Source organism: Pristis pectinata, chromosome 1 (assembly GCF_009764475.1).
Source record: "Pristis pectinata isolate sPriPec2 chromosome 1, sPriPec2.1.pri, whole genome shotgun sequence".
NCBI classification, from domain to species: domain Eukaryota; kingdom Metazoa; phylum Chordata; class Chondrichthyes; order Rhinopristiformes; family Pristidae; genus Pristis; species Pristis pectinata.
Window position 1 is genome coordinate 48,112,836 of NC_067405.1, and position 19,550 is coordinate 48,132,385.

The following is a 19,550-nucleotide window of genomic DNA, read 5'->3' on the forward strand; positions in this document are numbered from 1 at the left end:
AGTAGAAAATGTCGCTTTACACACTTTAATTCTCTTGGGTTGAAAACATTTTGGGAATGATGAGTCAGCTGCATGCCTATACTCTGCCTGATTTCTATTGACTTCAATGGAAAGAAAACTGGATAGAGTGAAATAGACTGCTGATGTATTATTGCCTGCTTCGTAATAACAGGTTGCATTGATATAATGTTTACAATGCAGTGAGTGCCACCACCAAAGACAAATTCCAATCCCCACACTTTTTGCTCTACAGGAACTGCTCACTGTTGCTCACCTCCCTGCATTCATACTATCCCCAACTGTGCTTGCGAGGCCGAGTTTTAATGGTGCAAGACTATTATGTTTTCCCCTGCAATATCAATCACTAATTGATATTGAAGTCAGTGATGAGCTTCAGCTTTAAACTGAACATAGCCCCATAGTGCTGTTGTGCAGGGAGCTTCAGGATATAGACTCGGCGATGATGAAAGAACAGCATGAGGCTGATTTCAGCAAGTTAAGACACAGGAACAGCATGTAGAAAAGAGTATTTGGGGATTAGAAGGAACTACATGAACATGAGAGCTGGGCTTCCATTGCCTGCTTTCATTGTCACCATTGAGAACTCAGGCTGATGCCATCTTGTCTCTGGGGCACCATTTAGATCTTGCTGCAGCCCAAAGCAAACTGCAGTGTCTTACTTTTTGATCATCTGGCTGACAAAATTGTCAGCCTGGTGATCTGTTTGGTTGAGTCACAACTGCTATCAGAGTCCAGGTACAAATTGTAAGCAAACACATTCCCACAAGTAGGAAAAGAGCTGCATGAAAAACTTCCCTGAGATTGCTTCAGGTTCCTCAATTCCACCGTGTACTTGCACACCAATGCTTTCACTGGTAAATCCCAATAGTTCCATGAAACCCAATTATCCAAAATTAAAGGGAACAAATGTGTGTCAATGTTGCTCTAACTGATTTAAAGAGGAGTTAAACAGTAACCTGCCCCTCAAATTACAACCTGCATTCTGCACTACAACAAGATCCAGAAGTCCTGCAAGGCTGGAGCCCAGCTGTCCAGTGTTGTGGCAGTTTTGCTGGTTTTAGCTTCCGCCACCTGCTCTTGCTCCTGCACAATAAAATACAGTCCTTAACGTCATTCCCACCATGTCGCACTCCCTGGTAAACACTGAGGGCTAAGTAACTATTTCAATATTTCAGACATTTTTCTGTCACTGGGGTTCATCTCCCACTGAGCCCAAAATTGCCATGTGCCTTCCCGTGGACAACACTGTTTCTTCCAGTGAGGTCCAAGGCTTTCTCTTCCCCTGGGAGGCTGGATTCAGCTCAGGACCTCCCCCAGCACACGTGCCCAGTTCAATCTCAGAATGACTTGGGCAGCCAGTGAGCTACTCACTGCCTTCACATTTACCAACTGTCAAGGCTGTACCTGAAATTGAATGTTTGAATGTCCAAGATGATTAAACATATTCAAAGAACAAAACACTTACAATTTAATGCAATTTTAAAGACATTTGGGTAAGTACATGGATAAGACGGTTTTAGAGGGATACGGGCCAATAGGACGAGCTTGGTGGGCGCCATGGATGAGTTGGGCCGAAGGGCCTGTTACCATGCTGTATTGCTTTATAACTCTATGATTTGGGAACCGATTGAAAATGTTTACAAAAAAATGCACTTGTTTAAAGCACTTGTACATTTAAAAACAATTAAATCAAATGACATTTTCCAGGGAAAAGGAATAAAAAACTAGAAGGCATAGGTTTAAAGTGCAAAGGGAAAGATTTAAAGGGGACCTCAGGGGCAACTTCTTCATGCAAAGAATAGTATGTATGTGGAACGAGCTGCCAGAAAAAGTAGTTGAGGCTGGTACAATAACAGCATTTAAAATACATTTGGATAAGTATATGGAAAGAAAAGGTTTAGAGAAATACAGGCCAAAGGCGGGCAAATGGGACTAGTTTAGGTGGGCACCTTGGCCGGTATGGATGAGTTGGGCCGAAGGGCCCGTTTTTGTGCTGTATTACGCTACGACTCTCTGACCATAATCCACTTACTGTTCTCTGACAGCTACTTCTTACTATTGTTTCATGCGGTTGTGCTGGATGTAACCTGATGCAGGCTCAGCAGGCAGGTTTCCCAGCCTGAAAGTTGGGAATTATGTGGAACTTTATACTGCCCCATTGGACTCCATGGGAGAATACTGTTTCAGAACGGGGGCAGATATCACCTGGGTAAAAAAATTTGCCCTGATATCTGTGAAATGATCCTGTACATCCCTTAACTTTATCCTGTTATTCATTTTGTCTGCTGCAAACTTTTCATTTCTGTTTAAATTAAGTGATTTAATTTTGTTGTTCCTCTTTGTTTCATTTTACTTTTTTCCTGACCCCTTCATGTTCTCCTTTGCCATCTTCTTCATTATTCTCTATGTACTTTACTTTGTATGTTTTTCTTTTATTTCCATTTTATCTGTATCTGAATAGAATCTGTAAAGTCTGACACGTTCTGTGACTCTTCCAGGTGTGCTTTGTAATGTAGGAGCAACTTCACTGTCATTCCATCAGCAGCTTGCATTTTCCTTTTATCTCCATCTTATCTCTACCCCTTTAATCACTTGTGGTGCTCCTTTATTGGTTATCAATTAATGTGTCTTGATTCTAGTTCTGAATAGATCCTTTTGTTGCTGGCAGTGACTTACAGCCTGGGTTCTATCTGTCAAAATTATGACATTCAGTTTATTCTGCACTATAATGAATTGTGAACCAGATGAAATAGCTTTTGTGTCAAACTAATGCTCCTGTTTTTATTGAATAAGTGACATTTGAGATAATGAAATAATTTAATTGAAGATGTGCACCATGCTAGCAACTAACAAAGTATATCAGTTTGTGAAATACATCAGGAGAATTTGAAACTAGCACCTATGCTTAGAATTGCAATATGAAGATCATGAAAGTTTCTCGCTTTATATTTGGAATGGCATGGCTCATTTAAGCTGCTGCATTATTTGGACTGCATCATAAGAATTTTGTTCATATTGATAGTTGCTAATTCTGAATCCCTAATTTTATACCACTTAATCAAAGGGAGCATTCCAAAACTATACAGTTTGAGGCCTTCCATGATTCATCCTAGTATCTATTGTATTCTGGGAGTACCTTCATCATTAGGTCAGCAGCACCTTACCACCACCTGTGGCATCCAGGTCACATGAAAATTAAAATACAAGATCAGAATTTAGTATGTAGTTTTGTTATATAAACACTGCACTTCGTACTCAGTTCAACACAAAGCTGATACTAATTTTCAACAGCCTCACAACACAGGAGGCCATTGCCCGCTCCCAAGGGAGCAACTCCATCAGTCCCGTTCCACTTCTCCTTACTTTGCTATACCGCAGTAACTTATTTTCTCTTGTTTGTCTCTTCAGCTTCCCGCAATTCTTTTTTTCTGCTGTTAGCTAACACCGAAGGAGTATACACAGTGTTCAGTTAACCTACCAACCTGCAAGTTTTGGCATGTGGGAGGAAGCCAGAAAAGGTGCATTCTGCTTCATCTCCCCTTATACAGTGAACCCACCGTGCCAGGAACCAGTCTGGTGAATTATCATTGCACTCCCTCTGCTGCATATGGCCTTCCTTGGGCAGAGAGACCAGAGCTGCACACAACATCCCAGGTGTGGTCTCATCAGGGCTCTAGGTAATTGCAGTGAGATAGATTAATTCTTGTACTCAAATTTTCTGCCAACAAAGGTAAACATACTATTTGTCTTCCAAATCGCTTGCTTTGCCTTTCTGTTAAGTTTCGGTGATTCCTAAACAAAAGCATCCAAGTACCTCTGAACATCAACACCTTTCAATCTCTCACCATTTAAAAAATTCCCTGGCTTTCTATTTCTCCTTCCACAAGTGGATGACTTCACATTTTTCCACAGTAGATTCCATCTATCATATTGTCTCCCAACCTCCTTGCATGCCTGTATCCCCTGAAGCCTCTCTGCATCCTCCTCGCAGCCCATACTATCACCTACCTTGATATTATCAGCAAACTTTATATACTATAATTTGTCTCTTCATCCAAACCATTGTGAATAGTTGGGTCCCCAGCACCAGTTATGGCAGCACCCTACCAATCACAGCCTTCCAATCTGAAAATGACTCTGGATTTCCACTGTTTTCTGTCCTTTAAACAATCCTCACTTTCTGCCTATATTTAACCCTCATCACATGTACATCTTGTTTATTAATCTGTCACTGGCACTTTAGGGAAGGCTTTCTCAAAATCTCTGCTGTGATTTCTAGCATTTTGCCTGGTACTAATGTCAAGCTAACTAGTTGCCCTTCTTTCTTAAATAATGGGGTTACATTTGCCACCTTCTAGTCAGTGGGGAACATACTAGAATCTATGAAATTTTGGAAGATGACAACCAGCACATCACAGCTACCTGTTTCATAGCACTGGGAGGAAAGCCTTCAGGTGCTGGGAACTTAACTGACTTTCAGTCCCATTAATTTCTCCAATGCTGAATTGTTACTAATGCTAATCATTTTTCAGCATCTTTTTCACTCTTGATCTGTTATTCTCCACTATTTCTGGGAGGTTTTCTGCGTGGTTTACCATAAGGACAGACACAAAATACATGTTTAGTTTCTCTGCCACTACCTTATTCCCCAATACAATTCCTCCTGTTTCAGTGTGTATGGGACCCATGATGACTTTTCCTTTTTACATTTCTATAGAAGATTTTACAGTCTGTTTCTATGTTCCTGACTAGACTACTTACATTCTGATTTCCCTTTTCTTTTCAATATTTTTGTCATCCTTTGCTACCTTCTGCAAGTTTCCCAATCCCCAGGCTTACAGCTTGGGCAGGCACGGTAATGTAGCAGTTAGCATAACGTTAATACAGCACCAGTGACCTGGGTTCAATTCCGGCCACTGTCTGTAAGGAGTTTGTACGTTCTCCCCATGACTGTGTGGTTTTCCTCCGGGTGCTCCAGTTTCCTCCCACATTCCAAAGACGTATGGGTTAGGAAGTTGCGGGCATGCTATATTGGCACTGGAAGCATGGCGACACTTGTGGGCTGCCTCCAGAACATTCTACGCAAAGATGCATTTCACTGTGTGTTTTGATAATACATGTGATTAATAAAGAAATCTTATCTTATCTTCTCTTGTTTTGGCAAAGCTAGAGCCCTATTCCTTTGATCTAACACAAACCTTAACATGATAGCCATGGTTAAACTACTTTTCTTATTGATTTATTGTACCATGGCCCATGCTGTTATACATAATGTATTAACTCTTTAAATGTTACTTACTGCATGTTTACTCTTATCTACTATAGCCAACTCTTGCTTTATTTCTCCATTGTTTGTTTTGTTTGGATTAAACGAAATCACTTTAAATCTCCGTGTAAAATTCTATATTATGATTACTCTTCCCTAAAAGCCTCTTAACCACCATATTATTAATTAACCCCTTTTCATTTCACAATAGTGGATCTGAAATAGCCCATTCCCTTGATGTTTCCTCAGTGCGTTGATCTAGAAAACCAGTTCTTATGTACTCAATGAACTCATTCTCCACTGCTCATTTGGTTTGCATGGTGTATATGTAGAGTGAAGTCACAAATGATAATTGTATTTTACCTCCATTTTCCTGATTTATACAATGCCCTTTGTGAATACTACAGTTTGGGAACCTATTAACAATTCCAATCAATATTTTCTGCCCCTTTGCTGGATCTTAGCTCCACCCGAACTTCTTAATTCTCCGAGCTATAATTCTTTCTTTCTCATATCATTATCCCATCTTTCATTATCAGGGTTGTTTCTTCTCTTCTTCCACTCTGCCTGTTCATTCTAAAAGTTCAGTATCCTGGAATAATTAATTCCCAACCTTGGTCACTTTGCAATCATATTTCTGCAATGGTTTTAGATCATATCCATTTATTTTGATTTCTATTTGTGGCATTAATTCATCTATCTTGTTATGCATGCAATGTGTATTCAGATAAGGAACCTTGAATTTTGACTTAGAACACAGAAGAGTACAGCACAGGAATAGGCCCTTCAGCCCACGATGTTGTGCCGAACTAATTAAACTGGTAATTAAATGTATTACTAAATGAATCCCTCCTGCTTACACAATATCCATATCCTTGCATTCTCTGCACATCTATTTGCCTATCTAAGAGCCTCTTGAATGCCTCTATCGTATTTGGCTCCACTACCATCCCTGGCAGCACATCCTAGGCATCCACCACTCTCTGTAGAAAAAACTTGCCCCGTACATCTCCTTTGAACTTACCCCCTCTTACCTTAAATGCATGCCCTCTAATATCAGACATTTCGACCCTGGGGAAAAGATACCGGCTGCCTACTCTATTTATTCCTCTCATAATTTCATAAACTTCTATCAGGTCTCCCCTCAGCCTCTGCTGCTCCAGAGAAAACAACCCAAGTTTATCTAACCTCTCCTTAAAGTACATGCCCTCTAATCCAGGCAGCATCCTGGTAAGCCTCTTCTGCACCTTCTCCAAAGTCTCCACATCCTTCCTATAATGGGGTGACCTGAACTGAATGCAATACTCCAGATGTGGCCTAACTAGAGTTTTATAAAGCTGAAACATAACTTCTTGACTCTTGAACTCAATGCCTTGACTAATAAAGGATAGCATGCCATATGCCTTCTTTACCACCCTATCAACCTGTGCAGCCACTTTCAGGGAGCTATGGACCTGGACCCCAAGATCCCTCTGTACATCAAAACTGTTAAGGATCTTGAAATTAACTGAGTATTGTCCCTTTTTATTTGAGCTCCCAAAATGCAACACCTTGCACTTGTCCAGATTAAACCCCATCTGCTATTTCTCCGCCCATATCTGCAACTGATCTATATCCTGCTGTATCCTTTGGCAGTCTTCTTTACTATCCACAACACCACCAATCTCTGTATTTTCTGCAAACCTACTAACCCGCCCATCCACATTTTCATCCAGGTCAATTATATATATCCCAAACAGCAGAGGTCCCAGTACAGATCCCTGAGGAACACCACTAATCACAGACCTCCAGCAAGAATAAGTCCCATTGACAACTACAATTCAGAATCCAAATAGTCAAATTACCTAGGATCCCATGCATCTTAATCTTGTGGACGAGCGTACCATGAGGGACCTTGTCAAGCGCCTTTCTAAAATCCATGTAGACAACATCCACAGCTCTACCTTCATCAATTACCCTCGTCACCTCCTTGAAAAACTCAGTTAGTAAGACATGACTTGACCTGCACAAAGCCATGCTGACTGCTCATAATTAGGCCATGGTTTTCCAAATGCTCATAAGTCCTATCCCTAAGAATCCTTTCCAGTAAACTTCCCTACCACTGACATGAGACTCATCAGTCTATAGTTTCCAGGATCATCCCTATTTCCCTTCTTGAATAACGGAACAACAATAGCTACTCACTAGTCCTCTGGGACCTCACCTGTGACTAGAGAGGACATGAAGATATTGGTCAAGGCTCCAGCAATCTCATCTCTTGCCTCTCTCAATAACCTGGGATATATCCCATTAGGCCCCGGGGACATGCACCTTAATAATCTTTAAGAGACCCAACCCCATCTCCTTTTTTTATCTCAAAATGCCCAAGCATATTAGCATGCTCCACACTAATATCACTATCCTCCACATCCTTCTCCTTGATAAATATCTACACAAAGAACTCATTTAGGACCTCTCCCACATCCTCCACCTCCAAGCGCATGTTCCCTGCTTTATCCTTGAATGGTCCTGCCCTCTCCCTAGATATCTTTTTGCTTCTTGCCATTTTTCCTTGCTTTAACTTTAACTTTAATTGGAGGTATCCTCTTGTACTTGCTCAGTCCCTTTTTGTCAGAGTCTGCTTTACCATTACCCATTTCACTATCCTGAATGATCATTTGTCCTTTCTTTTCAACTTTCTAAATTTCCACTCACAAGAAGTCAAACCCTATTCACGACAGCCCCTACTGACTGCATCCAATTTTTTGGAGTTATTTAAAGAAGTAAACTGTTGTATGGATAAAGGAGAACTTGTGAGTACACTATACATGGATTTCCAGAAGGCTTTGATAAGTTGCCACACTTAAGGTTATTGTGAAAGATAAAAGCTCATGGTGTATCATATTGGCATGGATAGAAGATTGGCTGGCTACCAGGAGGCATAAATGATTTTTTTTCTGCTTGGCATGATGTAATGAGAGGTGTACCACAGGGACTGGTGCATTGGCTTCAACTTTTTACAGTTTATCTGAAGAACTTGGATAAAAGCAACCTGTGGTACCTTCATCCAAATTCTTTATCTAAATTGTCAAAAAAAAAGTTGCAAGTGACACAGTTAGGTAGGAGGGTAAATTAAGTAGTAGTAGAAGGAGATGACAAAGGGCAAAGATCTGGCAAATGAATTATAATGTGGGAAATGTGAAATTGTCTATTTTGACTAGAAAAATAAAAAAATAAGCATATTATCTCAGTAGTGAGAGATTCAGAAGGATCTGTGTACTCTAAGGTATGATTCACAAAATATTAAGATGCAGATACTGTGAATAATTAGGAAAGTTGACAGAATGTTAATGCTTAATGCTAGAGGAATTGAAAACAGAAGTGAGGATGCTATGGATGTCTACATGGATTGTAGTAAGGCATTCGACAAGGTCCCTCATGATAGGCTCATCTAAAAGATTAAGATACATGGGATCCACAGTGACTTGGCCATTTGGATTCAGAATTGGCTTGCCCATAGAAGATAGAGGGTAGTGGTCGATAGGCCTTATTTTGACTGAAGGTCCATGACTACTGGTGTTCCGCAGGGATCTGTGCTGAGACCACTGCTATTTGTGATATATCAATAGATGACTTGGATGAAAACATGGATGTGTGTGTAAGTTTGCAGGTTACACAAAGATTGGTGGTGTTGTGGATAATGTAGAAGATTGCCAAAGGATACAGCAGGATATAGATAAGTTGCAGATATGAGTGGAAAAATGGCAGATGGAGCTTAATCCAGACAAGTGTGAGGTGTTGCACTTTGGGAGATTAAATGTAAAGGGAAAGTATACAGTTAATGCCAGGACCCTTAACAGTGTTGATGGATAGCGGGATCTTCGGGTCCAAGTCCATCTGAAGGGTCTTAGCTCGAAACGTCGACTGTTCATTTCCGTCCATAGATGCTGCCTGACCTGCTGAGTTCCTCCAGCATTTTTTATGTGTTGGTCCAAGTCCATTGCTCCCTGAATGTGGCCGCACAAGTTGATAGGGTGGTAAAGAAGGCATATGCCATGTTTGCCTTTATCAGTCGAGGCACTGAGTTTAAGAGTCAGGAAGTTATATTGAAGCTTTATAAAACTCTGGTTAGGTCACATCTGGAGTACTGCATTCAGTTCTGGTCGCCCCATTATAGGAAGGATGTGGCGGATTTGGAGAGGGTCAGAAGAGGTTTACCAGGATGATGCCTGGATTAGAAGGCATGTGCTATAAGGAGAGGTTGGACCAACTAAGGTTGTTTTCTCTGGAGTGGCAGAAGATGAGGGAAGACCTGATAGAAGTTTATAAGATTATGAGAGTCATGGATAGAGTAGACAGCTGGTATCTTTCTCCCATGGTCGAAATGTCTAATACTACAGGGCATGCATTTAAGATGAGAGGGGAAAAGTTCAAAGGAGATGTGTGGGGCAATTTTTTTTTACACAGAGAGTGGTGGGTGTCTGTTTTGCGCTGCCAGGAGTGGTGGTGGAGGCAGATACGATAGTGGCGTTTAAGAGGCTCTTAGATAGGTACATGAATATGCAGAGAATGGAAGGATATGGATCATGTGCAGGCAGAAAGGATTAGTTTCATAAGGCATCATTAGCTTAATTAGTTCAGCACCACATCATGAACCAAAGGGCTTGTTCCTGTGCTGTATTGTTCTATGTTCTGTGTTATGTTTCAGTTAAACAGGGCATATCTTAATTAGGGTGGAATGTATTGGTCTCTTTATTCAAAGAAGGTTGTAAATGAGTTGGAAGCAATTCAGAAAGAAGGTTTACTGGTCTGGAATGGGAAGGCTGTCTTATGGGGAAATGCTAAGCTTGTATCCATTGGAGTTCAGAACAGTGAGAGGTGACTTGATTAAAATATATACGATCCTGAGGAGCCTTGACATGGTGGATGTGGAGCGAATATTTCCTCTTGAGGGGGAATCTAGATCTAGCAGCCAATCTTTAAGAATAAGGCCCATTTAAAACAGATTTGAGGTGAATTTTTTCTCTTGGAGAATCAGATGGTAGAATCAGATACAATTACTGTGTTTAAGAGGCATTTAACTGGACGCTTAAATAAGCAAGTCATAGAAGGATATGGTCCTAATGTGGGCAAATTAGATTGGTGTAAATGGGCAGAAAGGCTGGCATGGACATGGTGAGCTAAAGGGCCTGTTTCCGTGCTGTACAACACTATGCCTCTATTACTATGATGTTTTGGAACACTCATCCTCAAGAGATACAACCAGAATTAGATAGGTTCTTCACAATCAGGGATTGGGGGGGGGGGGGGGGGCGGAGGGTGATGGATAGGGGTTGTTGAGAATATGAATTTGAGGTTACACTCAGATCAGCCTCAGCCATATTTAATGTTCAATGGCAGAGCAAGCTCAGGGGCCAAGTGGGCTACTCTTGCTGCAACTTTGTATGTTCGTATGTACTCTTATATTTTGCTTAATGAATTTTCTTTGTTTGATAACATTTCTTTAAGAACTGCTCACACCTAAGCTCATGAGGACTGTATTAAATCACTCAGTAACTGTTGGGAATGTTGAAAGTGCATTGCAAAGGCTATCTGCCATTAAGCTATTCTGTCCGGATCATATTATTGGTCCCCGTTTCAATAATGCTCCAAGATCAATGACAAAAGAGGGACGTCAGAGAGTCATAGAAATGGACAGCGAGGAAACAAGCCATTTAGCCCACCACATCCATGTCGGCTAGTGGGCATCCATCCGCACCAAGCCCATATCCCAGCACTTGGCATTCTATGCCAATGTGATTCAAGTGCTCACCTAAAGACTTCTTAAATACTGTCAGCAACTCCATTTTAGCCACTCTCTTGGGCAGTGCATTCCAAGTACTCACCACTTACTGGGTGAAGAAGGTCACCCTCTGAGAAGATATCCCTTCTGAATCTCTTGTCACTTATCCTAAATATACGTCCTCCTGTTTTGTCTGTCTCTGATACACGGAAAAGTTTCCTGCAATCTACCCTAGCCATACCCTTGGAATTTGCTTTACCTCAATCATGTTCCCTCTTAACCTCCTCCACTCCAGGGAGAATAGACCTAGCTTCTCCAATCACTCCTCATAACTGAAATGCTCCATCCCAGGCAACATTCTGGTGAAAAGTAAACTGTTGGAACTCAACGGGTCAAGCAGCATCTGTGGAGGCAAAGGGATGGTTGGTGTTTTGGATCAAGACCCTGCATCAGGACTGAGAGTGCAGGGGCAAGATAGCCAGTATATAAAAAGGAGAGAAAGGGATGAAGCAGAGGCTGGTAGATGATAGGTGGAATCAGATAAGGGAGGGATGATGGGAAGATGGAAGCAGGTTGGGGAGGCTGATGAGTCTAAAAAATGAGAGGGGGAGGGATGGAAAATGTGAACAAAGGGAGAGGGGCTGGTGGACTGGTGGGAGTGGGAAAGGAACACAGCGGGAGTGGGTTACCTGAAATTGGAAAATTCAATGTTCATACCATTGGGCTGCGAGGCTACCCAAGTGGAATATAAGGTGCTGTTCTTCTAGTTTGTGTTTGGCCTCACCATAGTAATGGAGAAGGCTGAATACAAACAGATTGGGATGGGTATGGGAAGGGGAATTGGAATGAAATGCAACCAGAAGCTCAAGCTGGCTGTTGCACCTCCCTTCACGTTTTTGTACTTCTGATGGGCCTTGCTCATCTTTAGTTCCCTTAAAGCTACCATATGTTTCCTTTTTTTTCTCTTTATCAAACCCTCAATAACCTTTGACAGCCAGGATTTCCTGAACTCATTACCCCTGGCTTTTACCGTTACAGGAACACGTTGGCCCTGAACTTTTGCTATTTCTTCTATTTCTTCTTTGAATGCTTCCCACTAGGCAGATAAATGCAAGTAAGTGCTTCCAGTCAATCTTAGCCAGGTCCTGTCTTGTTCTAATGAAATTGGTCTCCCCTAATTCAACACATTTTTAGGTCCATCCCTAACTTTTCCCAAAATCACTTTGAAATATATAGAGTTGTGGTTACTATTCCCAAAATGTTCCCCCGCTTACACCCCTTCCACTTAACCAGCTTCACTCCCCATGGTAAGTTCAGTAGTGCTCCTTTCCTCATTGGTCTATCTACATACTCTGTCAAAAAGCTCTCCTGAACACATCTCAAAAATTTCACCCCTTCTAAGCCTTTTATGCGAAGGCAATCCCAACTAATATTTGGGAAATTAAAATTACTCTCTGATATCTGTCTACATATCTGTTCCTCTACCTCTTGTTGACTGTTGGGAGGCCTGTAGTACACCCCAGCAAAGTGTTAACACACTTTTTGTTCCTAACCTCTACCCATGGGGTCCTGTTTGAGAAGCCTTCCAGGATATCCTATCCCAATACTGAACTAATGAAGTCTTTGACTAACAGTGAAATGCCACCTCCTCTTTCATTACCCCCTCTTTGTTTCGTGTAAATATTTTATACCCTGGGATATGAGCTTCCAGTTCTGCCTCTCTTTCAAGCAAGCCTCACTGCTGGCAAGAGTATTGTATTTCCCCACGTAAATTACAGCTTTGAATTCATCGACCTTACTAGATAGACTTCTTGCATTAAAGTAGCTCCAACGTAGCTTTGAATTCCCCTGATGTGCACATGTTTGTACCCCTCTATTTGAATGTCTTCTCTGAGCTCTATTCCCTGTCAACACAGTCTAAACCTACCCAAACAGCACCAGTAAACTTTCCTGCAAGGATATTGGTTCAGTTCTGGTTAAGATGTAACCCATCCTGCTTCTACAGTTCCCACCTTCCCCAGAAACAGTCCCAATGATCCAGGAACCTAAAGTCCATCCCCCTGCACCATTCTATCAGTCACGCATTCATCTGAGCTATCTTTTTATTCCTATACTCATTAGCTCGTGGCACCAGAAACAGTCCAGTGATTACCACCTTAGAAGTCCAGCTCTTTAAATGACTATCTAACTCTCTAACCTCTTGTTGCAGGACCTCATCCCTTCTCTTACTTATGTCATTGGTACCAACATGAACCATGGCTGCTCGCTGTTCAACCTCCCTCTTCAGATTGACCTGCAGCTGCTCTGAGACACCCTTGACCCTAGTACCAGAGAGGCAACTAACATCTTTTGCAGCTACAGGAATGCCTATCTGTCTCATTTATGATAGAATCCCCTACCACTATTGCTCTCACAGTTCTGTTCCCCTCTTTCTGTCCAGCAATGCCCTCCGTGGTGCCATGAACTGGGCTGTTGCTGCTGTTTTCCCCTGGGAAGTCATTCCCCCCAAACAGTATCCAACACAGTATACATGTTTGAGAGGCTGTTGTTCCTTGTCTACCCCTTCTCCATCCAGTATGAAAGTGGAAGACACCAATCATTCTCCCTGGAGTAAAGCTAATTACAAATGTTCAAATTCAAATATGATCTCAAAGTTTAAAGCTTCATGTATACTTGGCTAGCTGACAAATCATCAGAAATGAATATTCTACATGTCTTAATGTATAGGTGAATGTTTGTAATGTTTAACTGATACAAATACTAGGCTTTTGCTGGATCAAACGTTGAAGATACTGGTGCTGCAAATTAAATTGTTCAGATATGCATGAGCTTCCAGCTGTCAGGATTCAGAGTCAAAGGAAACTTTAAGAACTACTGAAAAAAGATGAAATAATTGGCATTCTGTTTGTGAATGTGTAGTCAGTAGATGCAAATTAATAATGCAAAGGAAGGAGCATGAATTCTTTTACTGGTACCTCTGGTTGATACTAAAATCACTAATTTTGTGATACAACATCTTATAGCAAGAATGCTTTGTTTTTGCATTTCTGACAGATGAGAATACTGATCTAATGTTTTAAGAAAACCTTCTGCTTGGCTGTCAATCACTCTGTAGAAACATTCAAAAATCCTGCAGTCTAGAATTGTGGTTTATACGATGCATATTTTTCTTTCTGTTGGTATATCTTTCATCATTTTGTTTTGTTTAGTTATGCTTCATGTATTGCCTTTGAACACTAAGTTGACAGCATGTCATTAAAATCTCTTATAGCCATTAATAAATGCCTCACATGGATATAGCAGCAATTTGTACAGCTGCTCATCTTTCATGACATTAGGGCTGTTTTCCAGGCTTTTCGGCAGTATAGGGTTGTGTTTGGTTTTGGGGGAGGGGAGGAGGGGCTGCTGGTATTTCAAAGCATTGTGAAAACTTGCTAAATATAACACCTTTGTTTTGGTTTGTCTTGCGGGTAAAACAACACCATCAAAAAACAACAGCCTTCCTCTGTTCTGCTGGTCCACTGATTGGAATCAACCTGCAGCTCTGACCAGTTTCAGTTTGTGAGAACTAAACGTGAGACCACTTCTGAAGGACGTGCAGCTCCACGGTCTCAGCTGCCTCATCTTCAGCTCAGCCCCCAGGCCTTGACTTACAAGCAGTTAGAGAAACAGGGAGTGCAAACAGCCATCATCTCACTACAGCTTTTGAGCTACTAACTAGAGTTTTTCTGTCATCTAACCTACTAGTTTTGAAAAAAAATAATTTTAATATTTAATTAATTGATAATTAAAAATATTACATTTGATTTACTTGAAAGGCTTTTAATTCTTTGATGGTTGTAGAAGTAGCATCTCATTATTCCCAATCTGAGTGTTGTCAGCAATGATTCCCAAATATTCATCTACCTGCCTCAGCAACTCTGCTCAAGTCATCAGTGAAGCAGCTACCTAGGTCAGCATTTAGAATTCTGAATTTAGGTTTAGCTTTTTTTCTCCTGGGTGGCCTCCTCTTTATCCATGCCTTTCATGTATTTGATCTAACATAGAACCATTTATCCTGTTCAGACTACCATGGTGGTAACCTAGCCTTTACCTTTAAGTCATATTGTTTTCTGTCTTATTGCCTACTGTGAGAGCAATAGTGGTAGGGGATTCTCTTCTTACAAATCAGACCACCTACATCTGCATCCAAATCATTAAACATACATGACAACAACAAAGATCCCAGCATCGATCCCTGCAGTACACCACTAGTTACAGACTTCCAGTCAGATAAACAACCCTACACCACTATCCCCTGTCTCCTATCACCAAGCCAATTTTGGATCCAGTTTGCCAACACACCTTGGATCCCCATTGGCTTTAACCTTCTGCACCAGCTGACCCTGTGGGACCTTGTCAAAAGCCTTGCTAAAGTCCACATAGACAATGCCTACCACCCTGCCTTCATCGATTTTCTTAGTTACCTCCTCAAAACCTGAATCAGATTTGTGAGATTTCCCCTGCACAAGACCATGCTGACTCCCCCAGTTGGTCCCTGCCTTTCCAAGTGAACATAAATCTTATCCTTAGGGTTTTTTTCATCTTACCTGATGCAAGAAATGCTTTTCACTTGAGCTCCCCCCAAATTCATTTGCAGTCATGTAATAGGATTGGGCAGAGTTGACCATGGATTTATGAAAGGGAAATTATTTAGGTTGTTTTTTTAGATAGTAACTTGAAGAATTGGTAAGGATGAGCAAATGGACGTATTGTGTTTGGATTTTCAGAAGGCCTTCAATAGGGTGCCACATGAGAGATTATTTAACATAATTAGAGGACACAGTATTGGGAGTAAATTATGGATTGGTAAATTAATAAAAGACAGAGATTAGTAATAAGTGGGTCATTTTCAGGTTGGGAGGGTGTAACCTGTAAGGTACTGCAGGGATCAGTGCTGGGGATCCAGCTGCCCACAATCTTTTGATTTCAAAGATCATTTATTTGCATGGTGGGATCATGTGTAATATGGCCAAGCTTGCTGATCTTACAAAATCAAATGGCGGTGTGGGCTGTGAGGAGGATACAGAAGTACTTCAGGATAAAAAAAAAGTTGGGTAAATGAATGAGCAAATGAGATGAGATATGGAAAATGTGAGGTAATGTGCTCCAGGAGCAAAATCTAAAAGAGTGTTTTTCCTAAGTGGTGAGAGATTGAAAGGTGCAGTATTCAGAGGAACTTAGATGCACGAATCCCTGAAAATTATTATGCCAATCCAGTTAGCAACTAGGAAGGCAAGCAAGATATTGGCCGTTATTGAGTGCAAAAGTAGAAACATCTTGCTTCAATTATATAGGGCCCTGGTGAGACCACATCTGGAATATTGTTTGGTCTCTCTACCCAAGGAAGGACTATCTTGTGATAGAGGGAGTAAATGAAAGGTTCATCAAGATTGAACCTGAGTTGGTGGTTTTGTCATATGAGGTGAAATTAAGCAGACTGTGACTGCACTGACTTCAGTTCAGGAAAATGAGAGGTGATTCATTGAAACAAATTTCTACAGGACCTGAATGGGTAGATGCAGGCATGATGCTTCCCCTGGCTTGTCTAGTACCAGCAATCACAATCTCAAAGTAAGTGTTAGCTATTCAGGACAGAGATGAAAAGATATTGCTTCACCCAGAGGTCAGTGAATCTTTGGAGTTCACTACTCAATGAGACTGTGAAGCCTCAGTCACTGAGTATGCTCAAGGGAGATGGCATTAGATTTTTAGACATTAAGGGAGTGGAGAGATATGGGTTTAATACGAGAAAGTGATACTGAAGAAAAGGTCAGCCATGATCTTGCTGAACAGCATAGCAGGCACATTACCTTCTGTCTAACACTGATTATGTTATTATTTGATGGACAGATTTATGAAAGTTTCATTATCCACAAAACTATACTATACTTGGCCATCACTGCTATAACCTACTCATAATCACACTGAGAATGTATGAATAATGTAGTAAGCTTCCAACAATAACTTTCCATTAACCAACAAGTGCATGTGGTAGTGGATGAGCGACACATGTTGCTTCAGGCCTAGCATGCTAATTGACTTCTTTCACTGGTAACCACCTTTAATTAAATATACTCTGTGTGTATTTTGAGAGTCTTGTAGGTAGTATCGGGTGGATTTGGAGTTCAATCAAATTGAAGAAAACACTTCAAACTTCTATTGTTTAATTATTTTAACTCCTGATTGTGAGTTTTGAGGCTGGGGACCGAGAAAGAGAACAAATTATATCGTCGTACACTGGCCAGCAAGCAAGAGGTTGGTGCCAGGTACCTGAAACTGCAGTAAGTGGTTGAGAGGGGTTCAGGAGGGTATTGTGGGTGTGTGGAAACCTATCTAACACTTTAAATAAATATCTTTTCCATAAAAATCAATGGAAAAGAAATGGCATGTGATGTAAAATGTGATGTAAACTGATATTACAGGCCAGATTTTTGCTCTGAAGCATGAATCACAATGCCACCATTTGTTAAACGTGCACTTCCCATTAACTTTTGGTGGTCTTTCAATGTATGTTCTAGTCAGATAACTAGCAGAAGATCACTGTGCTCCCTACAGAACACCTGACACCAATGTGCAGAGAAAAAAACAACTGCATTAATCAGGCAGATTAGAATATGCAAGGATAATAAATTCAGTGAAAAATCAGTAAAAGAGTCAAAATACAGAGAGGGAAAGAAGGATTGGATTGAGAGGAATAACAAGACAAATTGAATAAGTAAAATAACATTTTCAATTTTTTAAACCTCCAATGATTATTAAAAGCTAAAAGAATGAGACTTCAAAGATGTAACGGTTAATTTTCAGGTGTTTGGCAGTGGTTGACAATTAATCCCATGTTACAAGAGAACCTGAATTAGAATGGACAAACCATTTTTTTAGGTTATTCCTCATCCACAAGGTTAGTACAGAAGCTTTATTCAGTACACTTGAATGGTGAGATGTTTTCAGGAATCTACAAGAGGACTAGACTGTTTCAGGCTGCATCTTCTCGCTTTCTACATTTAATTGTGCATGTGTAGTTGTTAATAAAATAACTGCTCTCAGGAAAGCACTCATTACTAACTCATATTCCAGTTTTCTAATGAAGAACTCTAATTAATATACAAGAACTTGAATTCCTGTGAACGATGTTGTCAGTATGGAAATCTTAAACCAAATACTAAGTACTGCCAGGAATAAGGCAGTTTGGTAATAGAGTATAAAATTGATTACAGCAATGAGCTTGCTTTTAACACATTACTCTTTTGTAATCAAACGTTTAGGGAAACTTGAAAAACACAAGGAAAGATATTGATAATATAAATTATTAATGTAGCTCACACTTCTCCAGGCTTTTTAGGTTGACTTTTTGGATTTAACAAGTAGTTTACTCATGGTCCATATATAAATGGAACCAATTTATGTTTTTCCACAGATAAATGGAACTAAAGGAAATCCAGTGAGAAAGAATCGACTGGTTATAATTAAGGAGCAACACCAGAAGTGTCTTGCACAACGGAGATTACAATTAGGTATCAATATTGTACTATCCATAATATTTTTCAGATTCAGATGAGATCAGATTCTCCAAAATTGATATCCAGGGAAACAGGAAATGTTGAACTATACTTGGATCATACCCTGGCAACGTAACTTTATGTTTAGGCTGCCTTCTGTCTTCATTTTTGGTTGGTTATGGTGATTAGGGAAAGAACACCATCCCATAATTGGCTGTTGGAATTTTTTTTTACTATGAACAGTTGAATTATTAATATTGAGAGTTCCTCTGCATGCAAGTCACCAGCCTTTGATTTTCCTGATTTTTAATTTTCTTTTGATATTGTAATCACACATGATGGCTTGACATACATAAAATTGTCACAAGTCACTTAAAACTAAGGCCCTAATTTTCTACTAAATTACAAATGGTGCAGTTGGTTCTTTTGTATGCTTCTAATCGTGCATAATTTACACACAGGAATCCAAATCTTTTGGGAATGGTCATAAGTAATCAGATTATTGTTTAAAATATCATCAATGTGAAGAGTTGTTCCTACACTTTTTATCATATTCAAACAAATCTTGTATTGCATTCATTACATTTGTAATCCTCCTTCAGTTTAGCTTGGAGCCAAGTATTAAATAAATTATTCTCGAGACTGTTTCATTACTTTATAATACATCTGACAAAAATGGAAGCTGAAAAAGCAGGATGGTGTAGCCAAGATTTTCAGTTTTACTCTTGTTGCATCCTACCTTAAATTTGTCCACCTCAGTCTTTAAACATGTTGCATGATATGACAGGACCTGTAATAGAATTAAACAAATTTAGATGATGCATTAAAATCTGTTGTAAAATCCTCTACAAAACATTCCTAAGAAGTACAGATTTTCATAAAAATGTTTCTCTAGGCTGTTGGAATTGAAGAAGAAATATTTAACATCACTTAAATATTTAACATCACTGATGCAATAGCATAA

At 40.2% G+C, this 19,550-nt stretch overlaps 1 protein-coding gene across 1 annotated transcript in view; it reads right to left on the reverse strand.

Annotated features, from left to right (window-relative positions):
- The window catches only part of pde11a (phosphodiesterase 11a), a 166,415-nt gene that overhangs the window by 66,188 nt on the left and 80,677 nt on the right, over positions 1-19,550 (reverse strand). The window contains exon 10 of the mRNA XM_052029745.1: positions 19,326-19,376. Coding sequence (XP_051885705.1) covers positions 19,326-19,376 — 51 coding nt within the window. The remainder of the gene's footprint in view (positions 1-19,325; positions 19,377-19,550) is intronic.